This window comes from Sinocyclocheilus grahami, unplaced genomic scaffold, assembly GCF_001515645.1.
Source record: "Sinocyclocheilus grahami isolate Dianchi unplaced genomic scaffold, SAMN03320097.WGS_v1.1 scaffold1318.1, whole genome shotgun sequence".
NCBI lineage: Eukaryota > Metazoa > Chordata > Actinopteri > Cypriniformes > Cyprinidae > Sinocyclocheilus > Sinocyclocheilus grahami.
Window position 1 is genome coordinate 65,884 of NW_015506497.1, and position 20,122 is coordinate 86,005.

The 20,122-nt window shown below is 37.4% G+C and overlaps 1 protein-coding gene across 1 annotated transcript in view; it reads right to left on the bottom strand.

The window, feature by feature from the left end:
- LOC107569160 (ephrin-A5b) overlaps positions 1 to 20,122 on the bottom strand; it is a 138,555-nt gene that overhangs the window by 4,603 nt on the left and 113,830 nt on the right. Inside the window, exons 2-4 of the mRNA XM_016255171.1 lie at positions 17,042 to 17,334; positions 944 to 1,009; positions 672 to 749 (exon numbers count right to left, since the gene is read on the bottom strand). Of these exons, the coding sequence (XP_016110657.1) occupies positions 672 to 749; positions 944 to 1,009; positions 17,042 to 17,334 (437 nt within the window). The remainder of the gene's footprint in view (positions 1 to 671; positions 750 to 943; positions 1,010 to 17,041; positions 17,335 to 20,122) is intronic.

Sequence of the window (20,122 nt, forward strand, 5' to 3'; positions counted from 1 at the left end):
TGGTTGGTTAAGATTTTATACCAATAGTCAACATTCAGATTTTCCCCTTTGTCTATTTCATTACATCTTGAATTTGAATGCAGCACCAATGTTTGATCATGACACCATGAAAGTCAAAGCTGGCGTGACAGAAATGGCAATAAATATTACGAGCCGCGAGTGGTGCATATGTTAGTAAGTGCCATATGTTTGGATGTAATAGGTTTCATCAGGGAGAAGCCAAAACAAGCTTGGCATCGTCCCACCTAACACTGCTAATTTGGCACAAAACCTTCATGCATATCCAAGTTTTGGATCTTAATTCTTCCCGTAACCAACGTGCATGCATATATTGTGAGTATAATCCATGCATTTCAGCTGGAAGGCATGATAGACACTGACTGACTGAAGCTTTTGGCTCGCTGAAAGGTCACATGGCTAATTTCTGGTCACTTAATTGCTTGAGCACATGGTGGAGATGTTGACAGACAGCCCTCAGCTATTACAAGAGAATGCATTATTAATACGATGTGTACCTCATGCATAAATAAAACAGTCTTTGTGGTTCGAAGTGTCAGAGAAGCTGCAGGCACAACTCAATTCGAGGTACATTAATACACATGCACAGAGTGATTAGAGGAACTAAAGCACACAGACTGAACAGAGCGAAGGTGATTTCAAGCCATACTGACCTCTTGGTTCTAATGCATTGTCTACTTTGTCATCGACAAAAACGCGGTCATGAACGCCTATGGTTTTCTCGCAGCCATCTACAAAAACAGAAGAAATGAAAAAGATACCGTAAGCCAATCATGTTAGTGGTAATTCAGCAGCCCGACCCACCTGCCAATCAGAGGAAAGCACACAGAAGTAGTCACCTGCCGTTCATGTCCATTAAAGTGTGTTGCATTGAAAGGCATGGGAGTTTCCAAACCGTGTGTGTTTTGTAATCAGTTACACTTACTCGGTGGTCTCACAAAGACTTTCAGCTTGAGACACGACCTTCTCCCGGTTTCTGTGATCATGGATGCTGTAAAACACAAAGAAGAGATAAGAGAAGGTGAGTACACACACAAACACCTGAGAAAGATATCGTCTTGGTCTCACACTACACACACACACACATACACACTATCCTATAAAGCTGCGGCTTGCGGGTGTATTTTGTGGTCCGAAATAGGAAATTGCTCCTTTCCTGTGGAATCTAAAGGGCGTGCACACAGTCACACACACACACACACACACACACACACACACACAGTCTCACACACACACACACACACACACACAGTCTCACACACACACACACACACACACACAGTCTCACACACACACACACACACACACACAGTCTCACACACACACACACACACACACACAGTCTCACACACACACACACACACACACACAGTCTCACACACACACACACACACACACACAGTCTCACACACACACACACACACACACACAGTCACACACACACGCGGCGCCTGCGGGGTGTCACACTGTCATTTGTGGTTTTCTGTCACTAGCAGTCTGCTGGTTTATCAGAGAGTTTTGAACAGAAATGTACTGGACGTAATTCAAAAGAGGAAAATCGCAGCTGAAATTATAGAGTGACTTCATCTCAAGTTTATTTTTAGGCAAAGTATGACATGTGTTTCTTGAATGCTACATTTAAGGTCCAGTAGGGAAGACAAATCACACAAAGATCTCCCCAGAATATCAACTGTTTCTGCTAGACAGAAACAGAATTAAATGCAGATCTGACTGAAGTATCCTACGGAGCCTCTAAAAGGAAAAAGTGTTGGAAAAATTATATTTCGGTGCTTTTTCGAAGAGAAACCATGTTTGCTCGCACAAAACCTGCTGTGTTCCAAAACTTTTCTCAGAGAACGGAAAAAGTTTGCAAGCAAACAAATGCTTTGCAAGCGAAAACAACATTTCTCAGAGAACGCAAACATTTTACAAGCGAGCACAAATGTTTTGCAAGCAAACAAATGTTTTGTAAGTTAACAGTTTCTCGGGAAATGCAAAAATTTTGCAAGTGAACAAATACTTTGCAAGTGAAAACAACATTTCTCAGAGAACACAAACATTTTGCGTGAGAATACAAATGTTTTGCAAGTGAACAATTTCTCAGGAAATGCAAATATTTTGCAAGCAAACACAAATGTTTTGCAAGCGAAAACAAAGTTTCTTGGGGAATGCTAAAATTTTGTAAGCAAACAAATGTTTTCCAAGTAAAAAAAGTTTCTTGTGGAATGCAAACATTTTGCAAGCAAACATGTTTTGTGAGTGAATAGTTTCTCTGGGAATACAAAAGTGAATACAAATGTTTTGCAAGAAAAAACAGTTTCTCAGAGTTTCTCAAGCGAAAACATTTCTTAGGTAATGCAAAAATTTTGCAAGCAAACATGTTTTGCAAGCGAAAACAATGTTTCTCTAGAAATGCAAAATTTTTACAAGCAAACAAATATTTTGTAAGTCAACAGTTTCTTGGGGAATGCTAATATTTCTGCAAGCAAACAAATGTTTTGCAAATAAATGTTTTGCAAGCGAAAACAACATTTCTCAGAAAATGCAAATATTTTGCAAGTGAACAAACACAAAGCTCATCAGCAGAATTCAAACATTTAAAGAGAGAATCACAATTGTTTTGCAAATTAAAGCAAAGTTTCTTGGGAAGTGTAATAGTTTTGCAAGCGTAAAGTTTCTCGGTGGAAGGCAAAAGTATTTTTCTTTTGGAAAAAAAAAAAAAGATATCAATATGAACTCAAACATAAGTCTCCCAAGACTAAATGATCTGTGCTTTGCATCTGTCAACATTTGACTAATTCATGTCTATTTTTACTTAGCAATTTTAGGAGAAACTGCAAGAAAACAGCTCTTTCAATGAGTCATAAATGTGAAGTTTCTTAAGCCATGAAAGAGAAAACTCTGAGGAATTCTATGTTCATCTGAGGTTATTCAGCGAGCTTTATTAAGAAGGACAGCACAGTGCAAGTTCAACGTTTAGATTAATTAAGGCTAATTACTCTCAACAGGGGATTTTATTCAGTGATCTTTGGTGGGAATGTGCTGTGGTGTGTGTGGGATGTGTCGAGTTCCTACATTATAGTCCACACTGTCTTTTTAACACCTCAGCGTCAACAATCAACAATCACAAGCCGTTTACCTCCATAATGTGATGCATTTCTGAATGAAACAGATGGACAATAAATGTAGGCCAGGACTTGATTTTATCCATAGGGAATTGATTTCAGAAACAGCTGCAATAACACCATTATGAAAGTAAATAGGGTCAGTTTTGATTTCCATGCATCAAAATTGCATCAGTACTGATGTTTCACATAAAATGTGATCATTGTTTATCATACCTTTAAATGCAAAATGTTACACCGATATCTAACGGTGGCTCAGAATCATTTATTGAGCATATCAATATGCTATGAAACATACTGAATATCTTCAAATCATCACATATTGACAGTTTAATAGTGACATCTGTATGTGTAATGTAATCCTGATCAGTATTCTGTGCCGCTTGAGTTATTAATGGAATAAAACAAACACCTGAAGCATGTCATGAACCCAAATTATAGTTTCACAGAGCAAATAAACCCAACAAACAGAAATACATGACTGTCAGTGTATTCCTGCTTGCTAAACTGGATTACATTACAGTCACAGTACATCACTTACAGAACGTTTTTGTACTTTGTAATACCATGCTTCTCTTTTTTTAACCATTGTAGTCTTTGAAAAACCTTGAATTATATTTTATATATTTTTTATAAACTTTTTAAGGTTTGGGGTAAGTATTTTTTTTTTAATAGATGCTCATCAAGGATGGATTAAATTGATCATTAAAGTGACAATAAAGACATTTATAATGTGACAAAAGATCTGTATTTCAAATAAATTCTGTTCTTTTGAACTTTCTATTCATCTGTGAATCCTGAAAAATAAAATGTATCACAGTTTCTACAAAAATATTTTTTCAACATTGATAATAATCAGAAATGTTTCTGGAGCAGCAGATCAGCATATTATACTGATTTCTGAAGATCATGTGACACTGAAGACTGGAGGAATGATGCTGAAAATACAGCTGCGCATCACAGAAATACATTACAGTTTAACACACATTCACATAGAAAACAGCTATTTGAAATTGTAGAAATATTTCACATTATTACTGTTTTTACTATATTTTTAAACAAATAAATGCAGCCTTGATGAGCATATAAGGGTTCTTCTTTTTTTTACTGCCCCCAAACCTTTGAGCACCAACTTCCAGAACAATGTCCAATTTGTAGACAGAAACAAGTTTTCCACGTGTGCCGTAATGAAATGAACACATTTACAGGAACACTGCCTCCTGCACTTCTCCTGCATGCGGCTTAATAATCAAACACATTTTCCGATTGGAAATCTGGCAAACTGCACATTTATGAAGTGAAATGTAATCCTGATCAGTATTCTGTGCCGCTTGAGTTATTAATGGAATAAAACAAACACCTGAAGCATGTCATGAACCCAAATTATAGTTTCACAGAGCAAATAAACCCAACAAACAGAAATACATGACTGTCAGTGTATTCCTGCTTGCTAAACTGGATTACATTACAGTCACAGTACATCACTTACAGAACGTTTTTGTACTTTGTAATACCATGCTTCTCTTTTTTTAACCATTGTAGTCTTTGAAAAACCTTGAATTATATTTTATATATTTTTTATAAACTTTTTAAGGTTTGGGGTAAGTATTTTTTTTTTAATAGATGCTCATCAAGGATGGATTAAATTGATCATTAAAGTGACAATAAAGACATTTATAATGTGACAAAAGATCTGTATTTCAAATAAATTCTGTTCTTTTGAACTTTCTATTCATCTGTGAATCCTGAAAAATAAAATGTATCACAGTTTCTACAAAAATATTTTTTCAACATTGATAATAATCAGAAATGTTTCTGGAGCAGCAGATCAGCATATTATACTGATTTCTGAAGATCATGTGACACTGAAGACTGGAGGAATGATGCTGAAAATACAGCTGCGCATCACAGAAATACATTACAGTTTAACACACATTCACATAGAAAACAGCTATTTGAAATTGTAGAAATATTTCACATTATTACTGTTTTTACTATATTTTTAAACAAATAAATGCAGCCTTGATGAGCATATAAGGGTTCTTCTTTTTTTTACTGCCCCCAAACCTTTGAGCACCAACTTCCAGAACAATGTCCAATTTGTAGACAGAAACAAGTTTTCCACGTGTGCCGTAATGAAATGAACACATTTACAGGAACACTGCCTCCTGCACTTCTCCTGCATGCGGCTTAATAATCAAACACATTTTCCGATTGGAAATCTGGCAAACGTGTACTCCTGTCAGAGTCAGCCCAGCCTTTGGGCAAGTATGCTAATCAGCATTTATTTCATTTGACAAAGACAACATATGAATGCAGAGCTATTAAATATGCAGCGCTCAGCCAGCGGCAGAGCTTTCTCAATTTGTCCTCATCCATAAAGAGCCTCGCCTAATAGCATCAGCAGAGATGAAGTGCATTTCTCACAGCCCTCATCTGCCTCTCCGCTTTAGTGCTGCTGTCTCTCTCATCATGTACATGCAAATGAAAGCGAAAGAGAGAGAGAGTGTGTGTGTGTGTGTGTGTGTGTGTGTGTGCGAGAGAGAGAGCAAGAGAGAGATTCAAGTGTTAAAGGTTCACAGGTGTATGTATACACCTGTGAACCTATATATGACAAAACCTCATATAAACACATATAAAATGTGTTGCTAAAAAGGCAATTACAAAGACATGCATAACAACACCCTGGTAACCACTCAGAATAATGTATCATCTGCAGAGCAATAGCCTAGCAACAACAGCACCCCGGAAACTACACAGAACACCCTTGCAACCACATAGCAACAACCTGGTAACCACCCAGAATACTGTAGAGCAATACCATAGCAACTGAAACACCCTGGCAACCCCTTGGCAACTACACACCCTAGCAATCCCATAGCAACACCCTGGCAACCACACCCTAACAACCACAATGTAACTGTAGAAACTTCATAGCAACATCTTGCTAACCAGCCAGGACACCCTAGAAACCACTATAGCAACCACATAGGAACACCATTACTACCACACAGAAAATTCTAGCAATCACATAGAAACACCCAGCCAACCAAAGTACCCTATAAACCGTATAGCAACACCTTGGCAACTACCAGAACAACCAACAAACCAAACTACATAGAACACCCTAGAAACAGTATAGCAACACCTTGGCAACCACCTTGAATCCCTTAGTTAGTTTGGTGAGTTTTGCATGACTCACATTCATCAATGTAAAAAAATAATTATTAAAAAAGTACCTGAAAAATGAATAAGGCATGTAGATATATTTCCATCTCTCTGCCATCTCAGTATGATAGTAAGACTTTCACAGGAGACGACACAAATTCATTCACACCATGCAGTGGCTCAGCAGCAGGTGCTCATCATGTTTTTAAACATGTTCTCATTACTGCCAATTCAGCTCAACTGCACTGTTATCTGGAGGGAACACATTGTAATTTAATGTGCTTTTAATTTCTACAAGACACCAGAGACTTTCATCATTATGACAAGAACACAAAATTCACAATTATAAGAGCTTTCAAAAACATCAACTGTAAAGTAATGAAATATCAGCAATACACATGTTGCAAAAACATTTTTTCCAATCAGAATACACAGATATTTCTGAAAGGCCATCAATGGAAAAAGAGGGCCATGAAACAAATATTACAAATGGACCTCAGATGGCTCGTCTGGTCCACTGAAGAGTTTCTTCCTGCTGTAAACATGTTATTACTGATGCACCTGAATTTACATTCATCAGAAGACCTGCTGGCAGGACACATGGATTCCACTTCATACAGACCATACAGAACACCCTAGCAACCAAATAGCAACACCCTGGCAACCACACAGAACACCCTAGCAACTGCAAAGCAACACCTTGACAACTAGGCAGAACACCCTAGCAATCACACAGAACACCCTAGAAACTGCACAGCAACACCCTGGCAACCACTGTAAATGTTTTTTTACTAATGCATAGCAACACCCTAACAACTGCAACCTCATGGAAACACCCAGGCAACCAGAAAGAACACCCTAGCAGTCACATAGCAATAACCTGGCAAGCACTGTAGACATGTTTTTTTTTACTGATGCATAGCAACACCCTAACAACTGCAAGCCCTTGGAAACACCCAGGAAACTAGGCAGAACACCTAGCAACTGCACAGCAACAACCTGGCAACCACTGTAAACAATATTTTTTTTCCTGATGCATAGCAACACCCTAGCAACTGAAACCCTCTTCAAACACCCAGGCAACTAGACAGAACCACCCTAGCAACTGCACAGAAAAACCCTGGCAACCACTGTAAACATGTTTTTTACTGATGCATAGCAACACCCTAACAACTGCAACCCATTGGAAACACCCAGGCAACTAGGCAGAACACCCTAGCAATCACATAGCAACACTATGGAAACCACTGTAAACACGTGTTTTACTGAGGCATAGCAACACCCTAACAACTGCAACTTCTTGGAAACACCCAGACAACTAGGCAGAACACCCCAGCAATCACATAGAACACCCTAGCAACTGTACAGAAACACCCTGGCAACCACTGTAAACGAGTATTTTTTTACTGATGCATAGCAACACCCTAACAACTGCAACCCCTTGGAAACACCCAGGCAACTAGACAGAACACCCTAGCAACTGCAAAGCAACACCCAGGCAACTAGGCATAACATCACAGAACACCCTAGCAACTGCAAAGCAACACTCTGGCAACTAGGCGGAACATCACACAGAACACCCTTGCAACTGCATAGCAACACCCTGGCAACCACAGTAAACATGTTATTTACTGATGCAGTTCATGTTCATTTACAGATCTGCAGGCACACGGATCACACTTCAATCTAATGTGAAAACACATTAGGAGAATTCTCACAGATGCTATTCATAGACACGTCTCCGGAAGTGCATAGCCTCTGGTGAGCGAGTGTGTGTGTGTGATGATCCGCACAGACGCTCTTTGGCAGCGTCTTTCAGTAAGTGTAAGATGCTGTCTGGCAGGCGGGCAGGTCCGGGCCGCGTGCCACCGAATGTTACAGTCACACACACAGGAAGAGGAAAACAGCGGGACGCCGGGAAGTGTTGCGACCCAGAGGACGGACGCAGAAGGGAATCAGATGAAGCAAAACAAAGAAAAGGAGAAGGTTCCATTCATCAAAGACATGATAATGGCTGACATGCTCCTTCACACCGCAGGAGAGGTGATGAAACGCCAGGAGTCTTCATGAACGCGAGAGATGTGCTGGCTCCGTCTGCAGCTCATGCACAGAAATATAATAAACTCAGTTCGTCTGTCATTAAACTGATCTACATCACTGCGCTCATGCAAATGGATCGCCGTTACCATGGCAACCAGGGTCAGGCAAAATACAGAATTTAAGAATGGGCTTCCTTTGTGTGAGTTTAAATTGAACTGACCTGCATGCAGGATTAATTTGAACTGACCAACATGCAGGATGCTGAATTGGAATGAAAGGAAGCGGAAATTAATAATATATAAAAAGCAATATTGTGAAATATTATTATTATTATTATTTCAAATAACTTTTTTCTATGTGAATCTTTTCAAATGTATTTTATTTCTGTGATGCACAGCTGTATTTTCAGCATCATTACTCCAGTCTTCAGCGTCACATGATCTTCAGAAATCAGTATAATATGCTGATCTGCTGCTCGAGAAACATTTCTGATTATTATCAATGTTGAAAACAGTCGTGCTGCACAATATTTTTGTGGAAACTGTGATACACTTTATTTTTCAGGATTCACAGATGAATAGAAAGTTCAAAATAACAGCACTTATTTGAAACATAAATCTTTTGTAACACTATAAATGCCTTTACTGTCACTTTTGATCAATTTAATGCATCCTTGATAAATAAAAGTCTTGATTTAGCAGTCTATATAACAATGCATTTCATTACAATAAATTAACTTATTTTAAATTAAATTAAACTTACACTTACAACATTTTGTTGAATGTATTCCAGTTATGTACCACATATTCAAATTTGAATTCCAATTCGGAATCCTGTTCATTGTTCTTATTCAAATCCAGGAATTTAAAAGTCACTCCCAATGTAATTCTAAATGGCACCAACCCTGCATCTCTTACAGCATCTATCAAACCTGCAGCAGTCACTAGACAGTCGCCAGAGAGGGTAAAGCGTGTTTTAATAAGCGTCCGTGAGGTCATAAACCCCCCGCGCCGTTCCCGAGACTCCAAACCGCATCCAGATTTTCCAATTCCACTCGCGTCAGACAAAAAATGTGATTCATTCTCCTCTCATCCACTGACTCCCTCCTGTAATATTGGATTTGGAGACCTTGGGAGATTAAAATCCATCCTTAAATTCACAATATTAGAAAAAGATGCTGTCTCAAGCCTTTCGAGGTGGGGGGTCAGCAGTGCGCCCTGACCTTTGACCTCAGAGAGACATGCTCACATGGCTCACACTGTGTTCAGCTCAATAGGCTGCAGATGTGAACGTCACTAAACAGCTCCCTGCATTTTCCATTTTCAGGGTCACTTTCTACAGCAGCGCAGAAAGAAAAACAGTGTTTGTCTCAGATAAGAAATCCCTCCTGATGGACACTGTCTCCTCTCTGAGACAAAAACATGATTAATTACATCCTTGTTTGATTTCACCTCATGTCTCAATTAGCCTGCTCAAGTGGATAACAGCATAAAAACACAAAACCTCACTGACCGCGCGGAAGGAACACAAGACGGGTTTTTTTCATCTCGCAAACAGCAATTTGTCATTTTGATCCTCATTGTACATTTCCAATAAGCTGTACTACCGTGATCACACTACAAATCTCTGACTAATGAAAATCACAGGCACATTTGTAAAACAACACATTGCTGCTGAATGCTGACCCACATGTGTCACAGTGAGCGGTTTTATTGATGTAGAAAAAGTATTAGGAGCTTTTGATGTTATATTGTTTGCAGACTGTATTACACACACTGACATTACTGACACCCTCAAACATAGAACAGCTTAGCAACACTTAGGTGATGACACAGAGCGCCTTAGCAACTGCATAGCAACACCATGGTGACTGCACAGAACACACTAACAAACAGCAAAACCATGGCAACCATACACAACACCCTGGCAACCACACAAGATCACCCTAGCAACCACATAGCAACACCCAGGTGACCACACAGAACACCTTAGCAAATGCATAGAAACACCCTGGTGAAACACACCCACCCCCACACCATAGCAACCACATACAATAGCAACAACCTGGCAACCACACAGAACACCCTAGCAACTGTATAGCAACACCCTGGTGACCACACAGAACACCCTAGCAATCACATACAATAGCAACAACACAGAACACCCTAGCCACTGCATAGCAACACACTAGCAACACCCTGGAAACCACACAGAACACTCCAGCAACTGCATAGCAACACCCAGGTGACCACACAGAACACCCTAGCAATCACATATCAACACCTTAGCAACTGCATAGCTACACCCTGGAAACCACACAGAACACTCTATCAACTGAATTGTGACACCCTGGTGACTGCACATAACACACTAACAATCAAGCAGCAACAACATGGCAACCACATACAGTAGCAACACCCTGGCAACCAAACAGACCACCCTAGCGACCACAAAGCAACACCCTGGAAACCACACAGAACACTCTAGCAACTGCATAGCAACACCTAGGTGACCACAAAGAACACCCTAGCAACCACATAACAACACCGTGGCAACCATACAAAACAACCTAGCAATCACATATCAGCACCTTAGCAACAACATAGCAACACCCTGGTGAACACACAGAACACCCTAGCAACCCCATAGCAACACCCTGGCAACCATACAGAATACCCTAGCAATCACATATCACATATAAGAATCTTTATATATTTGTAAAGGAAAACCAGACAAAAATATTAAGGATTTATATATATATATATATATATATTTTTTTTTTGCAGTGTATTAACAGGTAAGAGCACCACTAAAAATCCGGTAGACGTTTCTCAGCTGCTGCTATTAGAGAGAGACGTGACAGTCTGGAGTGATAATGTCAGTCAGTGAGGAACGGCCGCAATCAGAGTGAGCGATAACATTTCTACTGAGCGCCACCTTCACGACTGCTCCAGACGCCGTGTCTCTTCAAACAACGATTTAGAGAAATGTCACTGATAACCACCACCTGAAAGCGTCAGTAACGACACCATAATGATCTTCTGTATTCTCAAGAGTTCACGAGAAAATTCAATCAACTACAATCCATGAAAACAGACATTCAAGAGTCGCTAAGCTAGACAAACACTATAAAAATACATAGCAAACATAAATACTGGGTAAAATGTAATTAGACTGAACTAGTTTCTATACCTTTTGTTATTGCATGACATATATTTAGTATTCATTTCTCTTGATTTGAATAAAACCAAGTAGGGCTGTCAAAATGGCTGAAAAACTAAATTTGAATTTTTCTACTAACATATTATCAAAATTCGAATTAATCGAAATAATCGAATTTAAAATGCATAATTTCAGTTAGGGTGAAGAAAAGCGTTTGGCTTCTCTCCTGAGGCCACAAGAGGGCGCATCGAGCAAAATATTACTAATGCACGTTTACTCAAAGCATAAGATAACATGACTATCTGTGAAAAAAGTGCATAATGTTTAAAATAATGTTTATAAACCAATTATAATTAATTAAGTTGCTTAAACAACTATAAACAAAACAGCATCATGTATGTAGCCTATGCATAGTTTAATACAAAGGATGGAAAGCCAATCACACAGAGTACATTTTTCATTTAAAAACACGAGTTGCAGTGGCATAGCAACACCTAGGTGACCACAAAGAACACCCTAGCAACCACATAACAACACCGTGGCAACCATACAAAACAACCTAGCAATCACATATCAGCACCTTAGCAACAACATAGCAACACCCTGGTGAACACACAGAACACCCTAGCAACCCCATAGCAACACCCTGGCAACCATACAGAATACCCTAGCAATCACATATCACATATAAGAATCTTTATATATTTGTAAAGGAAAACCAGACAAAAATATTAAGGATTTATATATATATATATATATATATTTTTTTTTTGCAGTGTATTAACAGGTAAGAGCACCACTAAAAATCCGGTAGACGTTTCTCAGCTGCTGCTATTAGAGAGAGACGTGACAGTCTGGAGTGATAATGTCAGTCAGTGAGGAACGGCCGCAATCAGAGTGAGCGATAACATTTCTACTGAGCGCCACCTTCACGACTGCTCCAGACGCCGTGTCTCTTCAAACAACGATTTAGAGAAATGTCACTGATAACCACCACCTGAAAGCGTCAGTAACGACACCATAATGATCTTCTGTATTCTCAAGAGTTCACGAGAAAATTCAATCAACTACAATCCATGAAAACAGACATTCAAGAGTCGCTAAGCTAGACAAACACTATAAAAATACATAGCAAACATAAATACTGGGTAAAATGTAATTAGACTGAACTAGTTTCTATACCTTTTGTTATTGCATGACATATATTTAGTATTCATTTCTCTTGATTTGAATAAAACCAAGTAGGGCTGTCAAAATGGCTGAAAAACTAAATTTGAATTTTTCTACTAACATATTATCAAAATTCGAATTAATCGAAATAATCGAATTTAAAATGCATAATTTCAGTTAGGGTGAAGAAAAGCGTTTGGCTTCTCTCCTGAGGCCACAAGAGGGCGCATCGAGCAAAATATTACTAATGCACGTTTACTCAAAGCATAAGATAACATGACTATCTGTGAAAAAAGTGCATAATGTTTAAAATAATGTTTATAAACCAATTATAATTAATTAAGTTGCTTAAACAACTATAAACAAAACAGCATCATGTATGTAGCCTATGCATAGTTTAATACAAAGGATGGAAAGCCAATCACACAGAGTACATTTTTCATTTAAAAACACGAGTTGCAGTGGGATGGGAAAAACCCCCCGCCATAAAGTCTCGAGATATGTGTTTTCAAAGTTGAACTTGCATTAATTTGACATGGCTTTCTAAACATGTGGCTCTTTTGTGCGAGACGCGAGTGCAATGGTGATAGATGTCCCTCTAGAAAATGCGTGAAATATGCGTTCTGTGTGAACGGCTTGGTTTCAGCTTTGACGTAATCAAGATCTTCTCTGCATTGATGTTCCCTTTTCCTGCAACATTTGTGATTAACAACACAGCAGCGCCGCATCTAGTGGCTTCAACTGGACAGGCTAAGAAAAACAGAAAAATGCAACGACACTTACATCGTCATCGCATCTCGTGCGCCACTGATAAGACTGCCTCCTTAATGCACACCTAAAATTTGAATGCAACGTTTTTGCATTCGAATGTGGATTTTTATTTTAAATTCGACGAATATTCAAAATTTTACTTTTTTTTTTGACAGCCCTAATACCAAGTCAGCGACTCTGACTAAAAAAACTTGACACTGTTATTGAACTGAATCGAATCAACACTGAACTGATTTGAGCTGAATAATGACACTGCTTTATAGATGAAAAGCCATTTCAAATTTTGAATTTCGCAACATTAGCACTGTTATTTTCCTGTTTATTACTGCGAAGCTGCTTTGAAACAACCTGTGTTGTATGAAGCACAAAATAAATGATATAAATGCAATTTACATAAATAATAAAGAAGCATCTAAATAAATTGATTAAAAGCAATTTACATAAATAATAAATATTAATAAATAGCTTGACCAACTTATTTTGCCTCCTTCCTTCTTGTATTTTTTTCTCTTCCTAAAAAAATACATGCATGTGCCAAATTTCCAATATTTTTTGCCTATTTCTGTAGTAATCTGATGGACAATAAAGAGTCCTTGAGCTTTAGAATGGCACAATATAAATTATTATTATTGCTCCCAAACCCATTTTAAAAATTGTTGTAAAAATCTAGGAGTCCTGAGCCTGAAAAAAATAATTAATTCATTAATTATTAAACAAAAAACGACAACACATAATAATAATAAAAAAATAATAATAATTGTGAAATAGAATAAAAAGAAAACAATTATAACATAATTAATAGTATAATTCATATAAAATAAAATAAATAAATAATAAAAATAAACACTGGCAAAATATTTTCTTACAAATTTAATAAGTATAATATTTCTATTTTGCTTACAACATATACATTTTGAATGTCTGTCAATGGAGAAAGATGCATTTCTCAGTCTTCTCAGATATCTCAAGACTTCTAGTTTTAGTCTCTGACCTTAAAGGTCAAGGTCACTGTCAGCAGATATGACCAAATAAACGTTCAGTGAACATGAGCATAATCAATCAGTTGAATAATATAATTAAGAAATGCGCAATGATATGGACGTCAGTATGATATAAAACACTATTAAAAATGAGTCAGACAGTTTTCATTGTAGTCGAAATGAAAGCTTGATGGATGAACTGGAAAGGAGGTTTTAATTGAACATTTGCTTAAATATTCCTGCCAGAGAAAGCTGACGTCTTTAACTGTCACTAATTGCGAAATCATCGTTCTTAATACAGATATTAACAATACCGACAACTCTTTCAGTGTCGTAAAATATGGCAGCTAAAAGTGCGGCTTCAGCTTCAGCTCTGACTTTCTGTTTGGAATTATGTTCAACAAGATTGTCATGATGTATATTAATTATGATGTTCGCCAGAGAGACAGAAGCTGCCAAGATCTGTCTGGCAGGAGCTGAATAAAGACTCCAGCGCGAGACGGACGGATCCGTGCAGTGAGACAGAACAATTAGTCAGAGAGGGCAAACGTATTTCACAGATGTTGGCTTTGGACCGCGAGCGAGGATGATGGGACTCGTGAGAAGAGCGATATGCTGGATGATTTTCGCTCCACGTTATGAGCGAAAACGAATGAGGTTTGCCTGTATTTTCATCTCACCTTGACGACAGGTGTCCTTCAGCGAAACCCTCGAATCGCATTTTCTTCCCAAAGAATATTGATTCGTATTGATTTATGCCCTGCCTGGATTTCATATGCGTTCGTCCTTGAAAGTGAATCTCAAAATTTACAGCCTCGGCCCAGTGAGAGAAAACATTGCATTTTCTTATAGTCTCCATGCGGTTGAGAATTATGTACAAATGGCTTTGTCACTGACATACAGTGAGGGAAATAAACTTTTATTACACCCGAAATGAAACAACCTGTGGCCCTAAACGCTCCATCAGAAATGTGAGAAGTTGAAAAATACAAAACAGACCTGGATGAACAGGTATTTCTGGTTTCTGACTGATATTTCACCTAATAATGTAACTCTATAGTACGACGTCATGCTTATACCTTAAACAAGCCAATCTCTTATAACAAACTTTAAAATCGCCCAAAGCCATTTTAAAGGCAGAAATAAAAAACTAAATTAAAAACACGTTTTTATTTGGCTGTAGCGAGTTCCATGCTTTTGTTTAAAATGTTAATAAAAAAAAAATATATATATATATATATATATTAAATAAAAAACATACTATAAATGAGACTATATATACATAATTTGAAACCTATAAATAATAGTTTTAGTACCGTTTTAATAATCATAAGTTATGTTTTTTAATTGTAATTAATGTTAAAGGTTTACTGTGTTTACCTGATTTTTTTTTCTACAGTGTGATTTTTGGAGAAGCACACCATAATGATAGTTGTGCAATGTAATACAAGGATTAATCATAAATATGCCGTCAAACTGACCTGCAAACATCATAACCGCAATAGAAATTGTATACGCACTTTCCACAACACATCAGAGTGTCGAAACATTGCATGCTTGCTCATGATCCTAATCAAGAAAAAGTCTCATAATATCAAGATTTAAAAAGCTTAACCAGTATTCCGGACAGCTCAAAAACCCAGGTCAAACTGACCTTTTAGAAAGAGCCTTTTGACAAGCGTTCCTTTTCTAGTGAAAACTCTTAAAACGCCAAACGGTTATATTCTCTCTATTTAAAGATGCAACCATAACTTCATGACTGACATGTTTGATTTTAAAGGGGTCATCGGATGCAAAATTCACTTTTACATGTTGTTTGAACTGAAATGTGTCTTGGCAGTGTTTGTACACAACCACCCTTTAATGATAAAAATCCACAAATGATAGCCCCTTTCTCAAATCAAGCCGTTCTCAGCTTCTTGGCTGTATGACGTCACACAGACCCAGGCTCCTCCCACTATTGTTGATTGACACTGGTGTTTTACCTTAGCTCCGCCCTGAGTGAGCTGTCATCAGTGCACCATTGTTTCACCGTTGGAGCAGATGTAGACAAGAATGACTCCTCTAAGCGATTGAAGTGTTTTGTTGTTGGATGTAATAATGAATATAGCAGTCGTCATTTACTCCCGACATCTGAGCCGCTGAAGACGCAGTGGATTACGTTTGTTTCTGAAGGGAATGCGCCCCCGATCTACATAAATGCGTCTATGTTCGCGCGAATCATTCGTGATCCAGCGTCACCTACAGAAGAAGTGAGTGTAAGGTTCTTTTATGAATCTTTGCAAATCGCCTTTCCTAATAACGTGGTAGTTAGCCAGTTCCGCGACTCATGAGAACGGCACGGAAGAGAGGGGCGGGGTCAGCAGAGCTCATTAGCATTTAAAGGAACATGCACCGAAACGGGTCGCTGTGAACAGCGCTGTTTTTGACCGGGTAAAAAGAGTGTTGTTTTACGCTACCGTTGAAAAATTTTAACCAAAGTATGTTACAGACCATTAAGACCCTAAAGAATCATATCAACTTGTGAAAAATGGGCATCCGATGACCCCTTTAAATTAGTTTCAGTCGGACTCCTCCTGTGAAGCTGATCTGCGCTCTCATACTCACAGATGTAGTAATACTCTCGGCCCGGCCGGAACTCGAAGCCCAGCGAGAAGGGCGTGAAGAGCTGGAACTTCTCGGAGAACTTGAGCGGGCCGTTGGGCGAGTGCGGCCGGTTGCACTCCCAGCGCTTGAAGCCTTTGGCCGTGTGGTCACACGTGCTGTAGCCGTCGTAGTTGACCATGTAGAGCACATAGCGCTCCGCTCTCTCCTCAGGGACCGAGTCCTCGTAGTGTGGACAGTAGACGTCCAGGTAGTCGTTTATACAGACGTCGATGTGATAGTCTCCACGGTGAAACCTGCAGGACACAGAGAGCCAGATGCATCAGAAAACAATCCTACGCTTCTCCCACCGAGTGCTTCATGCATCCGAAAGACTGTTCGATTTCAGAGAGAAATGTGTGATAGATTACACATGCAAATATTTGCTTAATTTTTCACAGCGTCGGGAACACGAGACTGAAACCACATCTTTGCTTTAAAAATTAATGCTCTTCTAAGCTAAAACGATCTTCCAGTAAATATGAGATGATGCTCTTTAATCACTCGCAGTGATATTTTAGTATTATTGATATACTATTTCAGTTTTTGTTAATATTCTGAATTATATATATTTTTTTGCTTTTACTTTAATTTTAGTTGTTTAGTAAATTAGTTTTTTATTAATGTATTGCAATGTAATTTTTATTATTACATCTACATAGTTTTTATTAAATTAAATGTATTAGTTGTAGTTGTAGAAACATTTTAGAATAAGGTTCCATTTGTAGCCATTACTTAACAATATTAGTTAATATGAACTAACAATGAAAAATTATTCTAAAGCATTTATTAACCTTAGTGAATAATTAATGTGAATTTCAACATTTCCTTATAGATTATTAAAATCAATTTCAACGAACAGTTGTATTTTTATTAACTAACGTTAAATATTTTAACTAATATATTGCTCATTGTTAGTTAATGTTAGTTACTAACATTGATTAATGGTAAAGTATTACTGTTTTAGTTAATTTCGTTAAGAAGAAATTTTTGCTTCTGAAATAAAATAGGTTTTTAAGATTTTTCAAAATGTAATAATGTTATATTTTTATATTTAATTTTAGTTTATTTTTATAAGATTTTTAAAATTTTTATTAGTTTACTTTTGTGAGATCCTTTAATTTTTTATGTTAGTTACATTAACTAATGGAAACTTATTGTAAAGTGTTACCGTTTTATTTTATTTAGTCTTAGTGGTTGTAGTACTTCCAGATAAACTAAATGAAAATGAGAAATGCTGCCATGGTAACTAGCTGAAATAAAAAAAAATTAAAATATTTTTATATTTTAGTTTAGTTTAGTTTTTGTTTCAAATGACATTTTTTTTATTGTTTTAGTTTTAGTTTCAGTTAACGCTAATAACCTTAGGTTGAGATACGATGCATTTCACTGAGATGAGCGCTGGTTTGCTTCCAAACACTCCTCTGACTTGTTTGCCAAGCATCTTGAAACAACTCCAACGTGCAACACAAGAAATTATCTCATTAATCACAAAAGAGACTAACATGTCCAAATGCGTGCCTGATGTGTTTACGGATGACATGCGAATCTGCTATCATCTCACTGATGAAATGCATAACGTGCCCTTATTTGGTTCTCAAAACATCGCAAAGTATGTGAAAATGAGCAGCGGTAAGCGTTAAAGAGAATGACCTCTGACTGACTCTAAACGAATGTTCGTCAAAGTGACAGTATTTCTGTCTTTGGGCCGCTGACCCTCGTGTGCACGCATCACCTGTAAATACTCTCCACCTCGTTCTCTAAACTTTCAACGAATGACTAAACAACCGCCAAACAGCCATTTCTCAGGCAGGTCAAAGTTTTAATTGAGAATCAGTTAGAGAAATGGCCTGACAGAAGCTTGTGGAAACTTTTAATTGAAATTCTCCATCCTTGAATTCCACCGAAACGGAGTTAAACACTATTCTATCGCTGCTTTAAATCAGAAATCAAAGCGTGTGGCGAATGGCGATGCTGTTGACAGTCTAGAGCTAAAATAAATCACAGGGTCATACGGGCAGAGACCGATCCGATCAGGCCAAATATATTCAAGAGCACACAGAAAACCTCTCCTCGTTCAATCTGCATCCGCACACACAATCAACTCAATTAACAAAGTTAATAATCCTCTTCTCAATGACGGCACGCTTCATTAGCGCCCCTCTCTCACCCGCAGCAGGCGCCGCTGGCGTTCCGGAGGTGTCAACAGCGAGGACATCAACACCAGACCGTATTCACATCTGGAATAAATACATTCTATATGCAAGAAACCGAAAAGTGATTAATGCATATCCAGCTAATGGTTAAGCTTCTTTCAATGTAATAAACAAACATCTTTCAATAACATTTATAGAACGTTCGTTAAACGTTATCTGGCAACATTATCAAAACGATACTTTTTATCGTTCATGGAACGTTCAACTTGTAAAAGTTGCATCTACTAATATTATTTAATGGACCGAAGTTGATACAGTATGGACTAACTAACTAATAAATACTAATAAACATTGTGACACATAATTTGCTCATTGTTATTTAATGTTAGTTACTAAAATGTAACCATGTTACATAGTAAAATGTTACAACTGTAAAATCATAACTTTTTTTGTGTATTTAGTTTTAGCGACTATATTATTTCAAGCTAAACTAAACAAAAATTATAAATGTTGCTTGTTAACTAGCTGGAAAAATATTTAATTTAATTTTTTTTATATACAGTATATAAGATTTAAAATATATATCCTTTATTTATATATTGACCGTGGAACATTTTGTGAATCATTTCAGTTATTTTTTATAAACTACTTACTATTTATTTCAGATGGTTAACATTTTTATGAACTTATGAACTATATATAACTATATGAACATTAGCAAAATGTTCTTAGCACTTTATTTAAGCGCATATTAAATCTTCAATACAAACATGAGCTATAAAGTCTCTAAATAGTCTACTTTTCTAGATGATTTTATCACATCAGTCCAAATAATAACAATAGTAATACAAATTATAATAATAATATATTTATTTATTAAAAAAAATTA